Source organism: Heterocephalus glaber, unplaced genomic scaffold (genome assembly GCF_053883595.1).
Source record: "Heterocephalus glaber isolate CG9 unplaced genomic scaffold, H.glaber_assembly_v1.0 deba00000942, whole genome shotgun sequence".
Classification (NCBI taxonomy): Eukaryota; Metazoa; Chordata; class Mammalia; order Rodentia; family Bathyergidae; genus Heterocephalus; species Heterocephalus glaber.
Genome location: NW_028258174.1, coordinates 4,728,207 through 4,755,480, shown reverse-complemented (window position 1 = coordinate 4,755,480; position 27,274 = coordinate 4,728,207). Strand labels below are relative to the sequence as shown.

The window sequence follows — 27,274 nt, the reverse complement described above, 5'->3', positions numbered from 1 at the left end:
CTTATCTTCACATTGGTCATTTTGACAATTTATGAATTCTATACAATTTTTTATCTTTGGAGTTCCTATCTAACATATTTTTGTGGAATCTATTTCTTGGTGAATTTGTCATTCATGTCTTGCACCATTTCAGCCAGCTCTTTCAATTTTTATTTGTTTCTCCCATTCTACATTGGCCAATTTGTATGTTAGTTCCATCACCTTTTGTCTCATGTCCTCTGTGAACTCACCAAATTTCTTCAGCTCTTTTTAAATTATTTTGTGATGTGTGGCTATCTCAGGTTTGCTTTGCACTCCATCAGTGCCCCTTGGATCTGCTTTGGGAGAGATAGAAGACTTTGGGAGCTTTTTATTTGCCTTGTTTTTTCATATCCTCTTTTTTGGTGCTGAGGGTTGAGGTCAAATAGAATGAGTAGAATGAGGAGAGTTTGTTGTTATGAAGATATCTTTAGTTAAAATCTGGTTTTCAGTGATGTGTCTGTGGCTTTATTTGCCTAGGGATAGTGTTCATCCCTACCAGCTTTCAATTTAATTAGGTTGGACTCTGTTACTGTGCTATAAGGACAGAATTTCTGTTGATTATAACAATGACAACAGAACTGAGCATACATCAATCATAAACATGTAAACTTGTTTTGATAATTTTACCCTCTTGTTAATACCCTTTACAGAGTATCTTGTGCTGGGATGTGTGAGGTATGGGGATGTAGGGAGGAAGAATAAAGGGAAGGAGGTATGTCAATGGGAAGAGAGGAAGATAAAAGATATATCAATAGATTAAAAATAGATAGGAAATTGGACTCTGTTGGAGTTATTTTATAGCTGGAGTAAAAATTAGGTGTAGGAGGGTAGCTTGGAAGAGTATTTGTGTAGTCAAGAGGATGTATGCAGATAGGTGGCAATACATTTATAGAGGTTGAAGGAGAATGTGAGATTGCTGGTACCTGTTAATAGTTTGTTGGTAGTTTTGTTTGGCTCCCCTAAGTCCAATTTTGTTAAAGATTCCTCTGATATGCCCTTAAATGGTACTGTTTAATTCATAGCACTGGTTAATTCTTATTCTCTAATGTACTTCTACAGTCTCTTTTATAAGTTTATGCCATTCGATTGATAGGAGTTGGGAGGAGGTAAGAAGATGAGCTAGTGAGTGGTAGGGAAGGACTAAGAATAAAGAGGAGAAAGGGTTAAAGAAGAGGAAGGAAGACACACTAAAAGAGGGAGCAGGTCGAATGGGAATCCCTTGAAACTTAAAGCATTGAAATCTTCCAATACCAATAAAGGAGAAACAAAGGAAAGAAGAGTTAAAAAAAAGAAAACAGAGAATAAGAAGAAAAAGAAAAAAGAATAGAAACAACAACAAAAACCAACCAGAATAGCCCAAATCCAACAAATTAGCAAGGTTACAATAACTACAATTGCCCAAATAATTATAGAAACAAGAATAAAAACTTTTGCACAGTTGCTACAGCAGTAACCCAGTTTTTCCACACAGCTCCCCCTTCACCAGTGTCACTGCCTGATTTCCACTAGCCACATGATTTCCTCCTGTAGAGACAATTATTTGTCGAGATTAGCCCCTCCCTCCTAACTTGTGTCCTAGTTTGAGCTCTGGGCGTGTCCCCTTGTGGATCTCTATGGATCTGATTGTCTTGATTGATTTGGAGGTTAAATATCATGGACTTCTCCATGTCTTCCCTTTACTGGTTTTTCTTGCCTATTTTATGGCCTAAAGACCACTATCCTATGGTTCTAATCAACTATTACCTGGGTCAGCTCTGGCCACAGAAACCACAAGAGGTTGCCATGTCTCTCTCCTGGCTCCCAGGAGTCACACCTAGGCTTGTTTTCTGATTTTGTTGCAGCACTGAGGTTCTCTTTCTTCTTCTCTGCTAGGCATTCCTGGGTGTTCTCTTCCTCGGTGGGAGGCCACTGAGAATTGTGGGTAGAGTGCTAAATGTTCCATGTGCCACATTTCCTTTGTATATGGGAGAACTAGATGGCTTATTATTGTTATTATTATTAAAATTGCCTGTGTTGGGGGGACCATCTCTCTCCCTGGTGTCTTCCACCTGCCAGCTCTGGTGACAAGAGTGCTGGTGCATGACTAAGAAATTTTACCCTGTTCTCTTTTCAGTTTCTTTGAGGGCTTGGACTGGCGTTGTCTATTTGCCGTACCCAGTGGGGAGGATAGCTTGGCTATGGGTTTATTTAATAACCCAGACTGCCTCTGAGGGGCCACCTTGCTCCCTTCCTCAGCCTGGCTCTTTCCCCAGATAGCCTGGTGCCAGGTCTGAGATGGGGGATGGGGTACCGTGATCAAGGCGTGAACTGGCTCCCCTCTCCTACCCTCCAAACTGTATTGTAGTCCTGCTAGGCTGTTTTCACTCCTGCCTAGAGTAACTGCTTTTCTTCATCAGGGAATCAGAGGTATGCATCATTGCTCCCTGACTCCTGTGCTTCCTACTGAAACATACATAGATTATGAAGAAAAAAACCACTTTCTTTAGTAGTAGAATAATTATGCTTTTCATTGCAACAATTTACAAATATTCATCATGCAGGAAGCCAAACATACTCCATTGCCTGAGGATTTTTAATATGTGCAGCCTTTTGATTTTATTCTTAGAAAATAGTAATGTTCTATATCTGTAATAGTTGGAACCTAGTCATAACACATCAGATCTATTTTTGATTGTAAATATTTCAAGAAGTACTTTACTGCAGCATTGGAAAGCTTGGAGGACAAACCACATACAAGTAGGTCAACTTCAGGCAGACAACCTTGTTACTCAATCCTTCTACTTGAGGTCCTTGAACTAACTTGACCTTGATAAGCAGTTTAGACCTGTGAATAAAAAAGCCTGATTTTAAGACCTCTTACTTAAAGAAACCAACCTCTGACTTCTTATTTGAAAATTCAGGGTCACAACCAAATGTCCCTTATGGGAATGTGAAGATTAAATAACATATCTACATCATTTAATATACCCCTCTTCCAGATGAGGAAACAAACTCAGAAGTTAGGTAACTCTTAAGGTTAGACCAATAGGACTCCTGATACCAAAGTGCAAGCTTTGGTTACCAGCTTGAGAGTTAGAGTTTGATACTCAGACTGAGCATCAGGAGATAATTTAAGATAGAAGCCAAATATTTAAGAAGGTAACCAGTATTTGCTGAGTGTCTAGTATGGGCTGGGCACTGTGCACTTTAATGTGAATCTTAAGCTCAGGATGGACAGGATACTGATTTCCAGGGAGACAATTTGATGTCTCAAATAGTGATCATAGTATTTTAACTAACATAGGGTATTTAGACTTTTGCTAGCACAAAGGTTAATGCGAGGAAGTATGTCCTGTTATTCTTTTCCCCATTCTACAATATAAGAGATGTTATCAAAAATCCCAGCTGTGGGTCTCAGTTTCCTATGAGACAGTATGATATCTGTGAGATAGGAAAAAGAGAACGAGAGACACAGAGGCAGAGACTTGAGAGAAGCTGGATCTTGGGCTGATCTAAACTGCTCTGGGCAGCAAAGACAAAAGACACCAAGGACATCCAGTGTTTATTCATTACAAGTGTGGGAAGGAGGGAGCTGGGCAGGCCTTTGAACACCTGCTGGTAGCAGTTATCATAAGCAGGACTGTAGAATGAGGGCACTAGTATATCTTATGCAGAAGAGAGCAAATGGTTAATTCAGAGGGGAAGAATTTAGTGGGAATCAGTTGACCTTGGTCGGAGGTGAACTCAGGAAGGCCCTGCTACTTCTAATGTAACACAGCTGAATTATGGAGGGGCCAGAAGCTTGTGCCACCTATAGCTTGGTAATACTGGGCAGACGTGTCTGCTACACTACAGGTGGCAGTGATGTGCCAAGATATGCCACTGAGGAGATCTTGGACCCCTATTTATTGTCTTGACACATCATTTCTATTTTAATTTATCTCCTGAATAAGTTGTTCAGCTGCGATCAGGCCCTCATCTTAGTAATCAACATTATGTTGATTATCAGGCCCTCACTCCACTGTCTGCCCCACCCTCTACAGCTGGCCAGCAGTACCAGGCACCCGTGGGGATGGCAGGTAATGCTGGGTGGTCCAGAGATAAGGGACATTTGCTTCTGGCTGGAACTTGCTGGATGTTGGAAAAACCACTCATTATTTAGTACATATGTTAATCAGCTAGAGAAATCCCAGGCTGGAAGAGAGATGCAGGGCTTGTGAGCCAGACAAGCGAGGGCTGCCAAGGGCAACCTAGCTCCCAGGGCCTTGGCAGAGACATAGCTCCAGGGAGCTTCAAAAATAAGGTCACCTGTTCCTTTATCCTGGGGAATCAGTGACAGAGACACAGTTCATGGGCCAATGGAGAGTAAGATTAGAAGGAATGTCCTTAATAAACTCCCCAATGGGAAGCGGTTTTGCTTTCCCTCTGTCTCTCAGGGCACTCAACCAACTGGGCATTGGAAAACAAGTTTTGGTGCCAGAGCCTTCGGTGTGTTCTGAAGCTGCTTTTCCGGAGACAGGTACTCAAATTCTTCTGCTTTGGGTGCAGGACTCATTCTGTCTACACTCTGGAAATTGGGGGTGTGTTTTAGTGAGATAAGGAGAAAAAGGTCATTTCATTGTGCCAGGGCATACACTATCTTGCTAGCTCAATCCTCTCCCCTCTGGCAGCTGGTTACTCTCAGCTGCAGATTACTTTCCCTCCCAAGGTAATTTATCAGAGCTACTGTACTTTGAGAATGTGCCCAGGCAGGGGAAGTTTATGTGAAATAGTGAAGCTAGCAAGGGCTGGCTGTCTGCCTTCTGCCTCCAGGCAACGTGTACAGAGCCATGCTCCCCATGTCTTCCCCACTGGATGGCACTGAACCTTTCTCTCTTTTTCCCTCTGTCTGTAGTCCCGCTCTTGCTCAGCTAGCCTGCCCAAATTAATCATCTCAGAAATGCATATGCTGCTTGAGGATTAAAAATAACACACTTTAAACCTCCTTGCTAGGCTTTAAAGGTGCATAGCATGACAGGCTTTCAGAGCCAGAACAGATGGTAAAAACCACTGATAGCCAGACTCCACCCCGTTTGCCTTGCCCATAGCCCCTCCTAAGTAAACGTGCAGCTCTGTGTGTGGTGCCATGGCTTATACTATGTGATCCCTCTTCCTGACCATTGCTCTTGCATGCAGAAGGGTGATTATGCCAAGGACAGCAGATATGCAGGCTGAATTAGTCCAATCAGCTGGCCTGGGGCTAGAACTTTGCTCAAAAGGGTGGCAATGACTAACTGGAGCAACTGTATTTTTTCTTTCTAGAGTTTGAACCTGAATCAGACAGGGAGAGCTAGTCAGAGAGCAGGAGTGGACATGGAAAGATGAACATGGTAGCCAAGGGGGTGGATAGGATAGCGTGGAGTGTGGCTTCCCACTGCCCAGGGTAAGGGCTGGGAGGGCACTGAAGCCTCAGCCACTCTCTGGCTTCTACATGCAGTGCCAGCTCCTGATGCACAGCCTGGACTACGGGGTGCCCCTTAGCAGGCAGTTCGCGGGCGTCTCTAATCCAATACCCAAGGGAGGTAATAAAAGTTTATTTGATTTCTTACAGATGAGGCACTAGAGGCAAAGGTTATTCTGTAGGTTACAGAACCAGCTCCTAACGGGGTCGGGACAAGGCTGTCTGATGGAGGCGGGTTAAGACTGAGCTGGAGTACAGGAAGGAGACAGTGACAGAGGCAGGGAAAGTGGGAGAGGAGACAAGATGATGAAGGATCTTTCAAAACAAGTACAGAAAGGCCACGAGTTAAGTTCCAAATTGCTCAGGGCCATCCCCTGTCATGACTGCTCCACAGTGGGTTCTGGGGACAGAGGCTGTAGTTCTGCCATTTTCCCTGCCTTACTTACCTCTTTCTCTGACCTTCCCCAGCATGTGCTCCCGGGGAATAAGGCTCAGGAAAGGGTAGAAGGAGTAGAATTCTCCCCCTAAATGCAGACTGACTTACTGGTGTGTGCTATAGGCAAGTCCAGGCTATTTGTGCAAATACCTACACACCCATAGAAACCTCATTATTTAGGGGAAAGAGCATTTAAAGGAGCATTTGCTGTAGGGTAGTTCACAAGGAACACCAGTTGGACTTATTGCAAGAGGCTGCCAACCTAGGGAAGAATAGTCAGAGCCAGATGCCTGAACAGAGTCATCCCTACAATGAGCCCCATTTCTCTCCTTGCAGGCCCATGGACACAGTGCGGATTGCTGTTGTTGGAGCAGGCGTGATAGGGCTCTCCACTGCTGTGTGCATTTCCCAGCTGGTCCCTCGATGTTCCATCACCATCATCTCAGACAAGTTTACTCCTGATACCACCAGTGATGTGGCCGCTGGGATCCTTATTCCTCATGAGTATCCAGGTGAGAGAGGGATTTCAGCTCCTCGGTCTGACAGATAGGTGGAAGTCTGTCCACACAGAAGGCAGGCATGTGAGTGTACTGTGCAGCTTTGACATGCTGTGGATGGACCTGTTGGGAAAGGCTCAGTGAGGCCACAGTACAAAAACAGCTTCCAAGCTGCAGCAGGATCAAAAGCAAAGGTTTCTTCTTGCTCACATCACACGTCCATGGAGCCTTGGCAAGTGTCCATTCGTCAGCCAGGACCAAGGCCAATGGCACAGCCAGTACTCTGACTGTCCTCAGTACTTGTACATGGGAGCAAGGGGGGCTCCCAAAGGTCTCACCTCTGTGGTTAAACACTCTGGCTAGAAAGTGATTTTGAAGTCTTTTGGTGACAGCTCATTGAGAAAGCCAGTCACATGCTCCTGCCTGTCAGAAGAGGCCAGGATGTGCAGTTCCACAGGATTCCCTGAGTTTGGGCAGCAGAAGTATTCAGTGAATGCATGGACTGATGGCTCTGACTTTCCACTGATGGCAATAAAGAACATCAAGACAGAAGCTACTTATAAAAATTCTATTAACTTTAAAGGTGTATACAAATAATCAGTCAAGCTGGGCATGGTGCCTATAATCCTAGTGTCACCAATCAGTTGAAGATTCTTTTGCCCTATTCTGATTGAAATCATAAATTGGCAAAGTGCAGTTCTGCTAGTGGACTACTGTCCCGCATTGTCTTTCTCCCTGACTACAGATACACCCATTTACATGCAGAAGCGGTGGTTCAAAGAGACCTTCGATCACCTGTCCTCAATTGCCAGCTCCGCGGAAGCTGTAGATGCTGGTGTTCACCTGGTATCTGGGTAAGAGAGGGAATCTGGGGTTTAGAATTTAGAAGAATCTGGGTGGATTTAGAGTCCAACAGAAACTATTTATTGAGTATTTGCTCTGAACAGAGTGCTAAATTAAATTGGGAGGAGTTAGAAAGGGACAAGTTATAGTATTAGATTTTTAAGCAATAAATGACCATGTCAGTTTCTCATCACAAATACTTTTTTGCATTTCCTCAGGGACTGTATAGTGATTTGAATATACATGTATGGCAAAAAACTCAAACCAAAGCACCCCACAGAGCAGGTAAACATTGAGTTTGGGCCATGTGGGGAGGGTGTGGCTAATGAAAGACAAACAGGGATGATGCTAGAATGGAGGCAGAGACCTAGATGAGATGGATGTCTTCTTCATTTGCTGTCCCTGAAGAACGAGATATTCCCAAGAAGTACCTTTTGGAGGTCATTAAATTTGTCTTTTAAATGTCATTTGGAGAAAAAAGGTATTTTTGAAATGGTTAGCACACACCTGTTGGATTTTTAACTTGATTGTAGGAAACATGCATAATTAAATGAAAGGTTTTTTTGTTTGTCTGTTTTGTTTTGTTTTTTGAGACAAGGTCTCACTAGGTAGCCCAGGCTGGCCTTGAACTCAGTGTGATCCTCCTACCTCAGCCTCCCGAATGCTGAGATTGCAGGTGTGTGCCACCACACCTGGCTTAAATGAAAGTTTGATAATAAATCGTTACAGCATTTTTAACACATACTAGCACTTAAAATATGACAATGTCTTTCTACATCTTCTCTTTCATTTTAGTGTATTAGTACATATGTGTAGTACATAGTGTTTACATTCCTTGTGGGAAGCAAATGGACATAACACAACTTCATTCCTTTTTCATCCCCTTTCCTTTCCCTTCCTCGACCCCTATATCTCCTTAAACAGATCACTAAGCATTCTACCACTTTTAATTTGTCTTGGTGTTGTCATATGACACAGGACGCATGTTGTCTGTGTGGTCCTGTGTGACAAACAATTGTGCCCTTCAACCTTCAGAAGACCAGAGGGATATTTGCCTTTTACTAAGTTCTCAAAACCACAACATGTTTGTTTCACTAAAACTATTTAAAAATATTGCCCATCTGCTTTTTTGAAGACGCTTCCCACCAACATTCTCTGCTGTGTATGCACATACCTAATCAGAAGAATCTCTTTCCTTTTCCTCTTGCATCCCCTTACTATCTAAAAATCAAAATTATATTGATGTCACTAGTTTCCCCAAAGCCTCTACCCAACCCAGCGATTTTACTTCTCTATCAAGCTGTGGATTGACTCTTCTCTGTCACTATTCTAGAGCAGTTGTTGAACCACATGGGGAAATTGTTCTTCTTGAGTTATGGTAATACTTTATTTTTGTCCAAAATCAGTAAGAACTAATGTAATCCACAAACATTGGGTCTACATAATTTTTGGAAACAGACATGTATAAAATTCATATGTCCTTTCAAGATTAAGATTTTAAAATGTGCTGTGCATCTTTGGTATAAGTCTATAGCCTTATTCATCTATTCATTCCTTGAAAACCATTTACTGAGAAATCATCAGTACCAGATATTCTTCTGGGTGTTAGGGATATAGCAATGAGCAATGTGGTAATATTACTTAGTGTATGGGAGATGTTAAATAAATGTGTGTTAAGTGACTTTTTAAGGGAAACATGCAGTCCAGCCCTTGTGTAGCTTAGGGTCATATAGAGAATGGACAGAGCATGAGTAACCAAAAGGAAGAGTACGGAGTGCTATGGAATCTTATGTCTAGAGAGAAAACTTGCTGTAGGAAGTTATGAGACTCCACACAGAAAAACATGCTTCATCAGAATGCTCAGGATGAATGTAAGATGTTGCAGTGATATTGTGGAGGGGGGAAAGGACAAAGACATCTTGGGAGACTGACAGGGGAGCATTGCAGGTTGAAGGATCAGCACAAACATAGACCTGAGTCTTGGTCCACTGTCTGTGTCAGAGGCACTGAAGAAAGCCCAGTAATGGGAAGCCACCTAAGGGTTTTGACGGTAAAGTAACTGATTATATTTCATCTGTAGGGTACAGAATGGATCTGTGAGAAGAGAGATGGTGACAGATTAAGATAGATGAGGTGTTGAGAGTAGGGACAGACAGTAGATGGGTTTGAGAAATGCTGCAGAGGAGATGTGATAGGATTTGATCGTTGATGGTGTGTGGGGGCTGACGGGGGAGAGAACCAAGGATGATTCTAGAGTATCTGGCATTAGCACCTGAGTATATAAGCATCGTTTTCTGAGTTGAGTAACACTGAGGACAGAGAGAGGGAGAGAGGGAGAGAGGGAGAGAGGGAGAGAAGGAGAGGAGAGGAGAGATGGGAAGTGGGAGACGGAGAGGAGAGGAGAGGAGAGGGGAGGGGAGAGGAGAGGAGAGGAGAGGAGAGGAGAGGAGAGGAGAGGAGAAGAGAAGAGAAGAGAAGAGAAGAGAAGAGAAGAGGGAACTGGAGGTATAGTCTCCCAGTGTTTGGCATGTAGGGTATAGGAGTTGCCAGAGTGTGCAGAATGAGATGGGAAGAGGACCAATGCAAGAGCCACGAACCACACAGTAAACATGATTTGTACATTCTTGGGTCTGCTTTGAATGAATTACTTGGAGATATAGATTCTGGTACCTTAATGACTACATCATTAGCCCTCAAATTATGGTTGTTGGTATTTTATTTTTATTTTATATATATATATATATATATATATATATATATAGTTTGTTTGTTACCAGGATTGAACTTGGGACCTTGCGCTTGTGAGCCAGGTGGCGGCACCACTGAGCTAAATGCCCAGCCCAGTTCTTGCTATTTTAGAGCAGTGATAATTGGACTTATTGATGGAAATAAACTAATACTTATAAAGCCAAATATATGTGTAGTATCTATTAGCCACATTATTATAGTCTCCTCCTTAATGACCACTATCATTCCAGGCTCATACACACCCAGAAAGCTGTGACCTAACAGGCCTGCTCTGTACAACCCTTGGCTTTTTTCTAGTCCTAGAGTCAAACTTGATGACCTGCAGTTTAACTCATGATTTGTACCCCTGTTTCCTGTATGTTGTGTGTCTAAGGAGGCCTGCAAATTATTCCCATTTAGATATCTTGTTCAAAACTGAGGCCAACCTTTGATGTTTTGCTTGCAATGTATGTAAAGCATTGTGAAAAGAGAAAAACCTTTCCTCAAAAAGGCATAGTCATAGGCTGGGGATTTAGCTCAGTGGTTTCGCCGCCTGCTGCGCAAGTGCAAGGACCCGAGTCCAATCCCCGGTACCAAAAAAAAAAAAAAAAAAAAAATTGCATAGTCATAAGTAAAGAGAGGAAAATCTGGACAGAAATTTTTTTTAGAAAACTTGAATTAAATTCAATCTTTAAAAGGGATGTTACTGTATGTATGTATGTATGTATTTGCAGGACTGGGGATTGAAGCCAGGACCTGGCACATACTGAGATAACCCTCAGCCTGGCTTGTTAGTTTTAAAATGCCTTATTCCTCCAAACATAAACATCTGAAATTTAGCTTCTAAGATATCTAAACCCCAGAAAATGGAAGAACAGAACCTTTTCTCTTTGTGTTTATAAGAGATAAATTCTCAAATGCTGTAAAGAATGTCAAATGGAGCTTACTAGAAATATATTATTTCACAAAATTTCAGGAAAAATTTCCACTCCCTGTGTTTGAGTTGGCAGATATTTCAGAGCATTCCTACAGAACAAGCGCCATTCTGGGCTGACGTGGTTCTGGGATTTCGAAAGATGACTGAGGCTGAGCTGAAGAAATTCCCCCGATATGTGTTTGGTCATTCCTTCACTACCCTGAAATGTGAAACCTTGATCTATCTCCCATGGTTGGAGAAAAGGTCAGTTAAAATGGCTCTTTGCTGCTTTCTTTATCTGTCATAGCCATAAATAACTTCACAGCTACTCATAAAACACTTACTGGAAATTCTCCGGGCTCTTTTGCATTGTGTCTTGCTGCTCATAATGGCTAGGCCCTGGCTCTGTAAAACAACCCAAAGGTAGTATTTGTGTTACAAGGACTAAATCCACACTACGCACAGAGGAACATGTTTTATGTCTGTTTTCAACATGTACTGTGATGTCTCATTTGCCCCCTACCCCTGTGAAACCTGCGTATTGAAACAGTTTCTTAGTTTCCTCATCTTATAAAATGGAGAAGCTGGAGAACTTACTTTCAGCATAAAATGACATGATTTAGTTCTTTGCATGAAAATAATCTTACATTTACATGAATGACTTTTGATTTTTTTCTTGTTGGTAAATAAAAAATAGCTTCATGTTTTCTTTTGTCATAAATAAGAACTCTAAGCCCGAGGACCTATGCAGATTATGAAATTGCTTCGTTTCTAAATTCAGTCCTTAATACCTTGAACTTGCATTTTGGCTTGGTTTTCAGGACTTCCTGTTTCTAGTTAGAAAGGAAACACATTAAGAGTATTCTTTTTGAAACCTATTGACAGTTCTCTTTTTTGTTTAGTCTGGACATCACAGGCAGATTTAGGGTTGTGAAATACAGGCCATTGCAGTCCCCAATTCTATGTTCAGGGTGAATATCTCTTATCTGAAATGCTTGGGATCAGAAGTGCTTTGAATTTGGATTTTTTCAGATGGGGGAATATTTGCATATATAGAACGAGAGCCAGTGTCCAGCCAGATGGCCAGTGTGGTGGAGAAAAAGGGGGGTCTGTCCCCTTTTCTCCCATGGGAGGTTTTGCAGGTCAGAGAGGACTCACCCCAGGGCAGCCTTCCAGGGGGAGAATTCCAAGCCAGGGGGAGGCAGGACAGTGTACTGGGGAGGGGGTGGGACACCAGGCTCACACTGTGCACTGCTACCCACATGCCTCCCCCAAGCCGACCCAGATGGGCAGCTGCACAATCTGCCTGTTCCCCACACCCAGGGTCTGTTTTGTTGCCTCCTACATCTCTTCCACACAATGCAAGTGTTCCGCCTTCAGTGTTCTGACTCAAAAACGAACATTTCACTCAGCAAGCCACACAACAGTGGCTTCAGCCTCAGCACCAATCTTATATCACAACCTAGATCTTTAGTATTTTTCAAAAAACAGAAGAATAATGCTCCGTAATATCCACAACAAACCAACAAACAAAACCCCCCCAGAGGTTGGCACTCTCACACACATGTCATATTTTGTATCTTCAGATGGTAGAGTCATATCCTGCTGCCTTTTTGTTTGTCCCTTGTAGGAAATGAATCATACAGGCCGTAAGTCTCCCGTGGGGCAACCTACCTTAATAAATTGTCCTGGAGGGATCAGAGTCTCCTGCTTTTGATGCCACCTAGAAAGCTGCGTGGCTTTTCTGTGCTGGGGGCCTGCAGCTCAGGCCCACTGATTTCTTTCCAGAGCCCATGCGTCACCCTATGGCCCTGAGGAGGCCTGCACTGACCATAGAGGTACCAGGCTGAGCTCTCCTGTACCTTCTTCCCCACTCTCTGATAAAGCCTCTCAGTGACTTTCTCTGAGAGGGCCTTCGGTTCCCCACCTTTTTCTTTTCCTATATCTGTGTTCTCCCACCTGCCCTGACTCGTGTGACCTCCTCTGTAGCTGTTCAGAAGTACTTACCTATATCATACATCAGCAGCGCGACAGGCTGTCCCAGCCTGATACGTATCCATCTTGGAAAGATCTCTTCCTGTGTGGAGCAGACCCCTGATCCTCCCACCGAATGCACAGCAGCCCTGGTGAAGCAAAATCTACATTCCTAGCACCTCCAGGTTTTCTTATCCCCCACCCCAAACGGAAGAGCAGGAGGCAAAATGCCCCAGACACAGGGTGGAATGGAAGCACTCCATTTCTCCCTAGTTAGGCAAGAGTGAAGTGGAGGTGGAAAATGACTGTGCTTTTTCTAATGATGGCAATAGATTTGTAAGGAACAGAGGTGGTAGCCATGGAGGGTACAGTAGCCATGGGGGCTTCCATTATGGACTCAGGAGCTGCCCCAGGGCAGCTGCAGATATCAATTTCTTCCCCTCAACCCCACTTGCTAGATAGACTGAGGATGCATGGCTGCCACCTCCAGGACAGCCCTGCTTGTACAATCTTGGGTCTCATCCACACTTTCTTCCTCTAAGGGGCTAGAGGCTGCTCCGTGCTAGGACAGGGATAGGAGTGATTAATATGAGTTCATGGAGTAGACAGGCCTGGGTAGATATTTAGAAAAGTGTGAAATAGAGTGTGGTTGTTTATTGTTTATTATTATTATTATTATTATTATTATAGTAGTGATTGAACTCAGAGGCTCATGCTCTACCACTGAGCTATACCCTCAGTCCTCTTATAATTTTTTTTTTAGATATAGCCCTGTTAAGTTGTGTAGGCTGGCTTAGAACTTGCAAACCTCCTGCCTCAGCCTCCCTAGTATCCAAGATTTCAGGTGTACACCCCTGTGCCAGGCAAATGCAGTTTATTTCATTGCAAGGGAATAAGTGAGGACCATACTGGTCAGATGAGACAACATTTTCAGGTTAAAATTAGACTCTATTCAGTTAATTTCCTTGTAAACCTAAAATACACTTTAAAATTCTATGATAAGTTATATCAGAGACAGCAGTGTAAAGTGCCACCATGAAGAGATGGCAGTTTTTTCCCCCTGTAAGTCTGTGTACATAGTACTTCTTGCCAACTGAGATTTAGTTTTCTTTCTTGTTTTTGGACAAACAGACTGAACAGTTAATATTCTGACCACTGTTAATAAGGCATCATGCTTCAGATTGAAAGCAAGGAGTAATTTTTTTTTTTTTTTTTGGTACTGGGGATCAAACTCAGGTCCTTGTGCTTGCACAGCAGGCAGCGAAACCACTGAGCTAAATCCCTGGCCCGCAAGGAGTAATTTTATGACAGAATTTTTTTTTTTTTTTGGTACTGGGGATCAAACTTGGGACCTTGTGCTTGTGAGGCATGCGATGGAACCACTAAGCTAAATCCTGGGCCCAGCAAGGGGTAATTTTAAAAACTGATGACATCTCATCATGCTTACATAACACATCACAAAACTGCTTTGTCTAATAAAGTCTTTCCACACAGCATCTTGCAGAGTCAACCCTGTCTTCACAGTGATCCAAAGGCTTCCTTTAGTTTTGTCACTCTGGCTAACTTTAGACAGCGACCCTGCCATGGGCTGTCCCACCTTCCTGGGCTCAGAGTTAAGTGGGCGCCACAGACAGTGGGGAGAAATGTCTGCCTCCCAGCTCTGAATCCTCAGTCACCAGGCAGCACTGGGCACTTGCGCTTCCCAGTCCTCTCAGAATCTGAGCCTCAAGTTCTTGTCCCTGAGGGGGGACACTGAGGGGGCCTGGGACTCCAGTCTGGGATGAATACAGCGCCACCCCCTCTCCTGCTGGCTAGGCCATAGAAACCCATCCAAAGCACCTGATCTTCCAGAAGCAGCTCACAGAGGAACCGACCTCATCCAGTGCGGGCTGTCCCCAGAAGGGAGTTTTCACTGTCTGCATAAGCCAGAAGCTCTTTGGATAATACTTTCCAATGAGGTATACTTTGTCTCAAAGGAATATTAAAATGTCTATCTTTTCTCACATTACAAGCCACTCTGCAATTTTAAGTGACCAAAGAAAAAAAGATTGCAGTTTCTGTTCATTAAGTTCCCTAAACAATTAGGGTCTAAGTTTCAGCAGTTGGGTCCTAAACCCGTGGGTTCCAGGGCATTATGTTGACTCTATGGGTTTAGCTGTGTCATGGCTGTGCCCCTCCTATGTCCCTCCTTTCTGCCCTGTCCTCCCACTCAGAGGCTCCAAGGCCCCTGCTCCCTTAGGCAGTGCCCACTGCCCCAGGGCTGCCAGGAGAGCATATCCACAGCATGAAGTCCTCCTCTTCAGTGCTGCCAGGATTCCTTTCTCACCAGAGCTGGGGCAGGAGTGAGAGGGAAGATGTGGAAATTGTCTCTAATCCCAAGTGCATGGAGGGATTTGGGGTGCGAAGTGGAGAGGGAGGGAAGGGGGGGAGGGAGAGAGGGAGAGAGAGAGAGAGAGAGAGGGAGAGAGGAAGGAGGGGGGCAGGGGAGAGAGAGGGAGAAGAAGTATGCAGTACGTAGTGGAACTGCAATTTCTTTCTCCCTCAAGGGTGCAGGCAGTTCAATTTCCCTCCTTGCTGAAACTCCCAGTGAGTTGCAGGAAGAGCCCCAAAGACTACTATCTCCTGTGTTTATAATCAGGTTGATGCAATCCAGCTGGGGGCTGGCCGTTAGGTCTGGCAGAATGGGCACTTTTACATTTTAGAGCGATGATCAGAAGACACTGGGCTGGGGCTATTTAGTGAGCAGAGGTCCTATTTCCTCATGGGAGGTTGGAGCAATGATATTCTTTCTTTCCAGGATGAAATCTTGGTCATTTTCAGGAAGTCTCAAAAGGACAGTCACCAAGCCTCTTACATCCTGAACCATGTCACCAAAAACTTCCAGAATAGCTGCTACCTCATAAGATTGCAGTAGCAACCTTTCAGGTTCCTGGTCACCTAAGTTGACATCAGCTTCAGGATACAACTTTCTATGCCCTAGAGTCATCATGCTGCCAGCAGGTGTATAAGAATGATGGGGCACCACCCTGCAGTCACAGGGTGGTGGTGCAAAATGGCCAGTCCCTGGGCACACTTACTAGGTTCCTCCTGGGGTACAAGGCCCGGCAAAGAGCCAGGATGGCAAGTTTGGCAGGGCCTGCCCACAGCCCATCTGATGATCACTGCAGTAGTGGCCAGTTACAAGCTGGACTTCCATTGTAGCTTCAGTAGGGGGCCATCGAAACAGAAAGGAAAGACATTTGCATTTACTGGCTGCTTACATAATCATCAGAACAGCTATGTGAGCCAGGCACTCTTCTCCCTAGGTTATAGCTAAGGAAATAAGTCCAGCAAATGTATGAAATGTGCCTGGTGAGTTCTCTGATTTCTGTGAATTAGGAAAATAATTCTGAGTTCTAATTAAGATGCCTGGAGCACAGATCATAATGTTCAAATATTCCCACCTGGAACCCATAGTTTATTAAAAGAAAAACAAAACCAAGATAATGTTCCAATAATGATCCACCAAAAAGTTAAAAAATCTAAATGCCATACTTCATTAAACCTAATATTTGGGTGTGGAGAACAGGCACACTCACAGATGGTATAGTGGATCTCATATTTCATAGTAGTGTAAGACACTGCAACCCACTTTATTTTTCTTATAAAAACATCTTTAAGGAACAACTGCAGTATGTTAGGCATTGTGTCAGACCTTTTCCAGACATTGTCTGATTTCATTTTCCTAATGACCTATAAAGTCAGTATTAAAATACCCACATTAGAGGCAAAGGATTAAAGCTTAGAGAAATTGGAGAACTTGTCCAGGTCATATGAAGAGTAAGAGAGAGGCCCCCTAAACCCTACCTGAAAGTCTGCTTTTGGTGTTTACTTCATTAAAAGGTTAGAACCACAAGGTGTGGTCTGTGTAACCACAAAATTATAATTTCCTCTTCCTCCTCCTCTTCCTCTTCTTCCTGTTTCTCCTCTTCTTCCTCTCCTTCTTCCTCTTCCCCTTCCTTTTCCCTTGTCTCTTCCCCTTCTCCTTCTCCTTCTCCTACTCCTTCTCCTTCTTCCTCTTCTTCTTTGATAGGGTCTCACTATGTAACCCAGGCTGGCTGGGAACCTGACATCATTGTGTCTTGGTCTCCAGAGTGCTGGGATTACAGGTGTGTGCCCCCACACCCAGCTTCCAATCACTCTTCTTTCTATGCTAATATTAAGAAAATCAAAACAAAACAACTTGCAGAGTTATTTTACCTTTAAGAGGACTTATCTATTATTGTACATCTAAAAAACATAATCTAAGCTGTCAACTGTTGGTTCCACTGAGAGAGCTGAAAACTTGTGCTCGTAAAATTTGCTATACTGCTTTTTATGTATGAGCTGTTCAGAGAGAGAGAGAAAGAGAGAGAGTCCCAGCCTCATTCACTTCTCTTAACCACTATTAGTTACATCAAAGGCTTCCTTCATTCTCTGTGGCCCTAAAGTGTGGATGTTTGCAAATTCTTTGCTTTGGCTTTCTCATCTTGGTAAATGGCACATTGTCTTCCGTGGATTTTCAGAATAACAAGCAAGGATGTGTAGGGCGAAAGTGCCTGTGCTTGGGGACGCTGGTGGTTGAAATACTCATTCGTGCTGCCTAGTGAGCACACAGCAGGCTGAGATCACCGTGGAGCAGGAGATAGCCTCTGAGTGCTCCCAGCCTAGCCCAGGATGTTCCCAGTGAGACCCTCTGTGAGTATTTGTTGAGTGAATACAGGAATTTAACCCAGAGGTTTCAAACTGCTCTTCACAGTGCTCACACTGGAGATGCTTCAGAGTCTCTGCAGAGGAAGGGCGTGTGGAGAGGGACAGAGACTGGCCAGCAGCTCACCTTGAGTCAGCCGCAGAGAAACTAGAACTCCATGATAAATTTGCTCATTTAGCCAGGGATGGAGGCACATGCCTATAATCCCAGCACTCTGGGAAGCTGAGGCAAGAGGATCTCATGTTTGAGCCAGCCTGGGCTACTTAACAAGATCATGTTTCAAAAGAAAAATTTTTTAAAAGGGTTGGGAATGAAGCTCAGTCCAAGAGCCCTGCATTCAATCCGAAGTACAATAAATGGACAAAGAAACAAACAAATAAATGCAAGTATCTATTTTACAGATCAGAAGATGATCTGTGGGAGTTCAGGTCTGCTCTGTGATGCAGTTAAGCGCAAAATTGGCCTCTTCTACTCTCCTTGATCTGTGGAATTTTCTAGAAAGGGAGTATCAGAAAGTCAGTTTCCTACAAATCTTACTCAATACAAATTTAGGTTGAACTTTCTCACTAGGAAGTGGAGGTAGACCAGTAGAATAACTTCAGAGCCTTTTTTCTCTAAGTTAAAATCAGTGACCAAACTGGACCGTAATTTAACATCTTCTCTGCCACATCTTGGCTGTGCTCCTAAAGTTTCTGTCTTTTTTTTCTTCTCATGAAACCTCTGTGTGGGGCTCAGAACTGCTGGGCTTACTGCTCCTCTCTCAGGGCAGGTAGAGTACAAACACACACACACATACACACATATACACACATACATATGCTTAGAGTGTACTTTACCCTGCCAGCCACTAACATTGTCCCCCAGTGCCTTTGTCACTCTTTGATGCCTCACACAGGTTTTATCCCTCTTAGCAGTGCCCTGTGTCTAGACTTTCAGCCTGGATCTGTTGAACAGAACTGCTGAAAGTCTTTCATACCCTCAAGTGACCTGTGAGTATGATTATAGGGTTGCATGGGGTGAAGATGACAAGGTTACAGTGGTTATTGTTTCATAGCTATTGAGTTTCCAATCTGCATGATGGAAAATATTCTGGAGGGGGGTGGTGATGGCTGTACAGCAATGTGAAAGTGTTCAGTATCACTGAATTGTATACTAAAAAATGGTCAAATGGTTTTATGTTACATGTTTTTTACCACAATTTTAAAAGTGATTTTAAGACTTAAAGCACTTTTTCATTATTGATATACTTGGTCTAAAATAATTACCAACAGCAACTGTCATTTAGCCCATCAGCTGCAAATACTTTGTGTTCCTCCTGTGCTAAGGGCCCTGTAAAGGGGGAAAGGCAGCACCTGATCAACTATGTAGTTAAGGAGAGCAGATGAATACAGAAGAACAGGCAAGAGTTACCAGTGTCAGGCTGGGGATGTGGCTCAGTAGCACAGTGCCTGCCTGACAAGCTTGCGGCCCTGAGTTAGGTTCCTTGTACCAAAAAAAGAAAAAAAGGAGAGAGAGAGAGAAAGCAAGAGTTACCAGTGTGACAGAAAATGCCCACAGTAGTAAATTCAGGTGTTAAACGAATGGTGTTTTAAAAAATGCTTGGGAATTTAAAGTACCAGATCAATTTCATATTTATTGTGCATCTAGAAAGACATAGCAATGCCACAAAAAGTAAAAAACAAAACAAAACAAAACAATTTCCTTTGTTTTGGGTTTTCAAAATACTGTAAGTTCCATTTAGGGCCAACTTTTGGAATCCCTGGTTTCCCAGGATGTGAGGCAGGTGCTGGGTGGAATTTGATCTCCCCGGGCCCGGGAAGCTCTTGAGGTGTGTGTTTGTCTGACAGTTTGTCCCCTCAGTTTTGCTCCTGTGTTCCTGTCCTTCACTTCCTGGGAGTGACTGGGCAGGTGGCTACCAAGTCTCACCCGGTGGTCTCTCCTCTCCAGGCTGAAGACCCATGGAGGCCTGCTCCTCCACAGGCGAATAGAAGACCTGTGGGAGCTCCAGCCGTCCTTCGACATTGTGGTCAACTGTTCAGGCGTGGGAAGCCGAGAGCTTGTGGGAGACGCAACAGTTTTTCCTGTGAGGGGTCAAGTACTCCAAGTCCAGGCCCCCTGGGTGAAGCATTTTATCCGGGATGGGAGTGGGCTGACGTATATTTACCCCGGTGCATCTCAAGTCACCTTGGGTGGAACTAGGCAAAAAGGAGATTGGAATCTGTCCCCAGATGCAGAAATTAGCAGGGATATTTTTTCCAGATGTTGTGCTCTGGAGCCCTCCCTGTGCAGGGCCTGCAGTGTGAAGGAGAGGGTGGGCTTGAGGCCCAACAGACCAAGTGTGCGGCTGCAGAAAGAGGTCCTGGCCAGAGATGGACAGAGGCTGTCCATAGTCCACCACTATGGCCACGGAAGTGGGGGCATCTCAGTGCACTGGGGCTCTGCTCTGGAGGCTGCCAGGCTGGTGAGCGAGTGCGCCCAAGCCCTCAGGACCCCAGCTCTGACATCAAAGCTGTAGATAACATGAAATGACAGCTAACAGCCCCAGACGCTATTGATCAAAGCACACTTAAAGCTGCAGAACAGGTTCAAATAATTTTTCTATTGCATGAAAATTTAATTAGATATTCTTTGTTTTCAAAATGAGAAATGAAGCAATATGTGTCAGTATGCTTAGGAAATCTAGGCTAACAGCACAGGGCGTGAAGGTGTATTTTGTTAAAAATGCTGGTGATATAGAATAAGATTTGTTTTGGATCTGGTGTCTGAGTGTCTATGCTGATTTACATGAATGCTGAAAGCTACAAGGTTTTGATACTTTTTGGCTCATAAATTCGCGAGAGGAGATAATGTATGGCAAACACTTAAATCACTGTCAACTGCAGAGTTGTGTATGACCCTCTAAGGTTATAGCCAGATGATCATTATAATCCCTCTAAAACAAATCAATGATGCTTATGCAATGCAGACTTAGAGCACTTAATTGAAAACAAAGCAAGATTACTGCTATTGTTAGTAGATTGGCTTCCTACCCACAGCTGGTGATGGTGGTGGAAGACAGAGATGAAGCTGCCTGTGGATGTGGCATCAATCCAGTAGCTCCCTAGGGTCATCCTCTCAAGGTTGTACGTTTCATTACTACAAATGTTTGGGAGCTGACTCATGGTATAGTTGACTAAGCACTTTTGAAGATTGAATACTGTAAGCAGCCAAAGAGCTAATTTGCTGATTGAGATGGAACAATCATTCTGAATGATATATAACCAAAAAGTGTTCTGCAGGTTGCCAAGCAGTATTGAGCAGGAGGGGAATGAGTCTGGGAATTTCAGAGTTAAACAAATTGAACCTGGTTTATTGGCTCAGGTTTTCGTAGAGCCTTTAAAATGTCTATGCATTGTGAATTCTCAGGTGGGTTTTTGGCTGGGTGGGTGGGAAAGGAGATGTTATTCACTGAAGTAAGAAAGCTTAAGAAGAAATGAACTTAATTTTAATTTGGGAGAGATGACATGTTTGGTGATAATTCTATTTTGGACATCCTGGTGAAGATACAGGGTCAACAGAAAAAAAAATGTAAGAAAGACAAAGCTCCCAGCACAGCTCAGTTTTTATTCTTTGTTTTTTGAGCTTTTGCTGTGATTTTATTCGAAGAGAACATTCTGCTGGGGGCGACGGGGCACCAGTATGTTACATGACATTAAAATTCTGAAGTTAAATCACACACAGAATCCTTTTTACAGCTGTCCACCAGGGGGTGGTATTGTATTAACTCATATCAAACTGGTTCATTTGAAAATTTAAATAGACTAGAAATTAAAAAAAAATAGTAACCATTTGGAGAGTGAGTGTTGGTTTTTTTTTGAGGTTTTAGTTTATATGGTCAAAATTCAATTATTTGGTTTAAAGCATGTGAGAAACGTGTCAACATAGATTGAAAACACGAACTCATCACACATACTATGAGAAACAGTATGTATTTTAAAAGAGGAGATACATGTTTTAATGCTTAAAAATAAAAACAAAGGATGCTGTTCAGATTAGGTTCCATCTCAGAATGGCACGGCAATTTCAAGTGCACTCCTTTGTTCCATACCCGAGGTCTGGACGCTGTGGTGGCTGGTGGTGTGCAGGCCATGGCCTCTGCTGATCTGCTGCTTTCATTTAGCTTCACTCTGCATTTTAGACTTCTACAGCGCAATATCACAAGACTGAAAGATCGAGGACTTCAGGGCCGCCTGCTCCAGTTTCATTCTCACTGATTTCTAAGCATCTGCTCCCCTGTTTTGGTTATTAGCTGCTGATCTGGGCAACATCTCAGAATCACCTGGAAAGTTTGACAAACTTCTGACCTCCAGCCCTGTTTTACTAAGTCAGAATCTTTGGGGAAGGAGCTGCCCAGGGACTCTGACAGCCTGGCTGAGAATCACAGAGCAGTTTCTCTCCACTTCTAGAGCCCCATTACTACTCTAACCACTATGCTTCCCACCCTTCCTCGCCGGCCACCTTGGTGCACTGAACTGAGGATATGCTTACTCAAATAGGTGTATCCTTAGGCAACTGGGGAAGGTGGCCTAGAGGAATTAGCTGCCCCAAAGCAGCTCCCAGAAACCATGGGAATCAGCTTACTGGCTATCAGCTGCCCAGAGATGGCTGTCCGTCTATCTGAAAATGAGGGACTGAATGTGCTTATGGACAATGGCCAGACCACATATAAAGATAGAGCTCCGACCCACAAATGGCAGCATCCACCCCACCCCCCAGGAAACCAGTCCCCCACTACAATAAACAGTGCAGGAAGCCAGCCTGCTGTGCACCAGACAAGCTGGATTGCTATCTCTAGCAACAATCCAGAAAGCTAAACAATTGGCATAAAATAGCCAGGACATAATTAATAACCAATAGCATTCCTAAATTTTGCCCCCCCCCTTCTAACTTAGCACTAACTACAGAAAGCAAAGTATGCACTGCTAACCAGGATGCCCTGCTTCAGTTAACCCACATGTTGGTTCCCCATACCAAAAGTCTCCAATCAGAGCATCTCTGAAGCCTTTCCTCTTTACTGCTTTAAAGCTGTCCCTGCCTTTGAGTCACTGCTGAATGCAAGTGATTGTGGCAGGTGCCTGTGCTACAGCAGACTATGAAAAAATGGGCTTTGCTTTTCTCATCTGGCTGGTTGTTTAGTCAGGGTTCTCCAGAGAAACAAAACCAATAGGACACATGTAGATGTACTGAGTGAGACTTACTGTGAGGGGTTGGCTTGTTTGATTATGGAAGCCAAGAAGTACCACGGTCTGCTCTCTGCAAGATGGAGACCCAGGAGAGCTGGTGGGATGGTTCCAGCCTGACACCCGAAGACCGGGTGAGCCCAGAGAGTAAGTGTGAAGCGTGAAGGCCCTGAGTGCTGATCTCTGAGGGTGGGAGAAGATAGAGTCCTAGATCAAATACAGTGCAGATCCATCCTTTCCCATCTCTTTGCTTCCATCAGGCCCTCACAGATAGGCTGGTGCCCACTGCCATTGGCGAGAGCAGCCTTCTCTCTCCGTCTACTGACTCAGATGCTTATCCCTTCCAAGATATCTCCACAGACCGCCCCAGAAATAATGTATTAGCAGCTATTTGGGCAGCCCTAGTTCAAGCAATTTGACACATGAAATTAATCACAAGTGGTCTTCCATAAAGATTAGATGTTTACAGCAGTTGATGTCTTCCTTGGGATCTATGAGACTACCTGAGAATGAACTATTTTCTTTTTGCTTTCTTGTATTCTGTTTCAGAGAATTTGTTTTCTTTGCTGAACATAGAGGACAACTGATTTCTTTCTTCAATTCTTGAAGTGTGTGACCTTTGTGTTGTATGTGCCTGCTGTGCTTGTGACCTGGCGGGGGGGGGGGCAAGTAGCATTGGCAGCCCAGTGCTTCTTCTGCAGACAAAAGCTATGTTCAGACTTTTGAGGTTCTACTGCTTGAAGTTGAACAGAGAGTTCGTAATCTGGTTGGTCATGGTTATGTAGAAGAAAGGTAGGTTTTGAAACTGACACATATTCTTCCTTTTACGGACTAGAGGCTCTCAAATCAATTGATATTTGAACCAATTTTTCTTCATCAAGGAAGAGCTATAGAGAGAAGGAAGGAAAGGATGGTGGGCCCTGTGCCTTCTGGGAGTTGTAGTTCTTGGAAATCTGTTCCAGGACTTTGAACTTGTCAAATATTTGAAATGGACTGAGGAGCCCTTGCAGTGGTTTTTCTCTATTCCTCTCATCTTTCTTCCTGAGGGTGTAAATGATGGAGAAACATTTGAAACCCATTTCCTCAGGACATCATTCACTTGAGAAAAGCTGATTGAGATGTTTAAATGGTGCCTTTCTTCTTGAAAAATCTCAGCAGTTTGCCAGCAGGCCTGGGGGCTTTATTGTCTTAAGTGATTTTGCTGCCTATAAATCATAACCCTAAGTAGCCCAAGGGAATGAGTTACCCAGATCCCTTCAAAATACAACCAATATTTCTTTAATTATTAGCAGAACAATTGACTTCCATCCACTCAGGGGACCTGCTGACCTGGCCTACAGCCCACTTCCCAGAGCCTTTTGCCTGGGAATTATAATTTTCACTCTGGTGCATGTTGTATGGTATCAGGCCATCATCATGGATCTTAACCTTTCCCTTCCATGTAGACCAGCTCATCTAGCGATGGAACACACCCACTGTGGTGGATGCTCCCAGTGGTCTCCTTGCTCTGCCCAGGCCCCTTTCCTGGGAAACATGGACATGGTCACCCGTGGTCATCAGTGACCCAGACTGCTTCATGCTCACGCTCTGCTAAGTCAAGGGTGTAGCTGTTGTGCTCATGGTCCAAGATGGCTGTAGGAACTCTAGCCATGACATCATCATGCCCATTCACCTCAAGGAAGGGGCCCAGAAAATTCCCATAGCATTTTTGCTTATGTATCATTGCATAGGATTTAGCCTCAGGGCTATCCCAAGATTCAAGGGAAGCTGGAGAATGTATTTTTTGGCTTGGTGGCAATATAAAGGTTAAACATTTTAGCTCTACTAAAAATGTCAAGCTATAAATTGAGTTAAACTGGTCAAATGAAGAATTTGTACTAGGGGATTTTATAATCCCTTAAACCCTAGCTGTTACCCTGGTGATGGCAGGCTCTGGAGATGAGCACACTACAGCTGAGAACTTACACAGAGGAAGCCAGGTAGGAGAGAGGAGGCAGAGAAAAGCAGAGACCAAAGCCTAGCGAGGGCAAGTCACTGAGAATGGCCTCAGGCCCTGATGCCCTCTGACTTGTCTTGCAATCTCCCTACACCAATCAATTCTGCACTCCTCAGAAATTGTTCATTTGGAAAAAATACATTATTTTAATGATGGAAAGGGAATGTGAAGAGGAGAATTTCAGATTCTTAAAAAAAAGTTTTTCTTGCTGTAAGGATGCTTTTTATAATATTAAATAGGAGACCATTGTTTTGGATTAAACTCCTGCATTGGCCCAAACAGACCAAACTAAAAATCAAAGTGTAGTCACTCTTGCTTAAGTTCCAGGTCATCAAGCTGAACTAAGCTGTCAGACTTTTGGAGAAATCAGGATTAGAAGGTAACAGCCAAATTTCTACAACAGGGCAGTTTCTTTTTCTCTTTTGGGCACTGAACCCAGGGTTGCTTTACCACCAAGTTACATTCCCAGTCCCTGTCTGTCTGTCTGTCTGTCTATCTGGACAGAGTCTCACTAAGTTGGAATTTGCAATCTTCCTGCCTCAGCCTTCCAAATAGTTGTGCCACCAAGCCTAGAGGAAGTTTGGTTCAATTACCATGATAATGAAGTCCCTTTTGCTTTAATCCTTACAAGAAAATAGGCAACCTAAAGTAAGCAGATGTTAACCAGTTAATTAGTTTTCTATTGTTCTGACTCACTGTTCTCACTTTAGAAGAAAAGTAACTTTGAAATGACCAATATGCTTTTAGTTCTTTTATTTTTGCTCTCTTCAGCTTTTCTCTGTCTATAAAGCCAATCTCTTCTGCCCAGTGCATCAGAATGCGTATTTTATTTCATGGAATGAAGTGTTGCCTGACTCTAGAATAGAAAATAAAGCTAATTAAAACTATTAAGCTAAATTGGTGTAATTTTGTCCTTTGACAGTAGCTAAAGAGTAAAATCTAAACATCAAAGAGCAAATCCAGCATTTGGTGACTTCTGGCTTTGGCTTAAAAATATTTTCTTTTCTTTTCCCATCACCAAAGTGAAATGCTTTATGTACTCTTACACTTTTATCTCATTTGTATAGTTATCATCTATTGCTAGGATAAATCAAGGCACAGCCACAGGAAAAAGCCCTGGTGTTGCTTTTGCAACAGTATTTCCTTATATAGTGCTAGCTCCTGACCACATTATTAGTTCCTGGTCAAGATCTTCTTATAATTAATGGAGACCTCATTAATGCAGATTTTGTTCTTTCTTAGAATTGAGTTATGGCCCAAACTTGTATGTTAGAAGTAAAGCCTATATTTAATTTCCTGTCTTTGGAGCCTATGGGGGAAATGTTTTATCATCATCGCCCTTTGTCCTTGAGTCAATTTAAGTAGATTCTCTTCTTTCAACCAAAAAACCTTTCTCCAGATCAGCTTATTTAAAAAAAACAAATAGTGGATTGCTGTGAGGGAGAAATGAGTTCAACTATCCACTAGACCTCAGGTCACCAACTGATTCTGCAAAGAGACATCAATACTAGCAAAAGTAATTAAGGCTCGGGGCTGGGGATTTAGCTCAGTGGTTCCAGCACCTGCCTCAAAAGCGCAAGGTCCTGAGTTCAATCCCCAGTACCAAAACAAAAAAGTAATTAAGGCTCTGTGGGCCATACAGTCTATGACTCAACTCTCAAGGACTCTACCCCTGCAGCCTGAGGGCTGTCATAGATAATGTGCAAAGAAGTGGCTGTGTTTGTGTTCCTGTGGAACTTTATTCAAAAAAGCATAGGTTGTAGTTTACCCGTGTTAGGCTGTAAGCCCCAGACAGGCAGGGACATGTCTGACTTATTTATACTCAGCTGGAGACACCAAGCCTGGCATTTGATGACATTTGTTGAATGATTGGGTGAGCAGACTTTTAATGCAACATCAATGAACAGATTACCCCAGCTTAAATTTGAAAAAAAATAGTGAACCCAGTTCCACAAGATCTCTGGTTATCCTCCTGACTGTAAAAATCCATCTACTATTACAGTCTCAGAGCTTAACTTTGCCACTGCCAATAAAACCTTCAGCACCTCAGGCAGCTGAATTATCTGACCAACTGGAAGCAACAGCCGGGAGAGGACTTTCTTGTGAGCACAGCCATGGTGTCTGTGCCCCACTCAGGTCTGCAGGCCTCACTGGCACTGGTCTACAAAGCTGAAATCATGAGTAGAAGGTGCTGTCTTGTATGTGAACAGCTTACAGCTTTATCATTTAGGCTTTTGTATTCTCTATAACTCCAGGCCTGTAGCATTTGGGATTTTCCAGTTGCAAGAGGAACAAGATAAAAGATGAAAACATCAGGTTTGTATCTGGGAGCTGCTTTGGCTGGAAAGCTTCCTGGTGAGACACCTCCTTCGTCACCCTTTCACCCAGACCCCTGGGTTGTGCTGTCCATCTGGCCACCAGCAGCACTTTTCCTGTATCTGGTCTTCCCTTGGCTGGGCATTAAAATTACCTGAGGAGCTAAAAACAAAAACAAACA

General features: G+C 43.5%; 1 protein-coding gene across 9 annotated transcripts in view; it reads left to right on the top strand.

Annotated features, from left to right (window-relative positions):
• Positions 1–21,389, top strand: part of Ddo (D-aspartate oxidase) — a 33,083-nt gene extending 11,694 nt beyond the window's left edge. Inside the window, exons 1-5 of one of the 9 annotated variants that reach the window (XM_087208677.1) lie at positions 4,316–4,519; positions 6,213–6,388; positions 7,119–7,227; positions 10,947–11,123; positions 19,510–21,389. In XM_087208677.1, the coding sequence (XP_087064803.1) occupies positions 6,217–6,388; positions 7,119–7,227; positions 10,947–11,123; positions 19,510–20,077 (1,026 nt within the window). In that variant the 5' untranslated portion in view covers positions 4,316–4,519; positions 6,213–6,216 and the 3' untranslated portion in view covers positions 20,078–21,389. Of the gene's footprint in view, positions 1–4,312; positions 4,520–4,599; positions 5,562–6,212; positions 6,389–7,118; positions 7,228–10,946; positions 11,124–19,509 lie in introns of those variants that run through there. The other 8 variants (XM_021251531.2, XM_087208680.1, XM_087208678.1 and 5 more) reach the window with 8 other exon arrangements.
• The last annotated feature ends 5,885 nt before the right edge of the window (positions 21,390–27,274 follow it).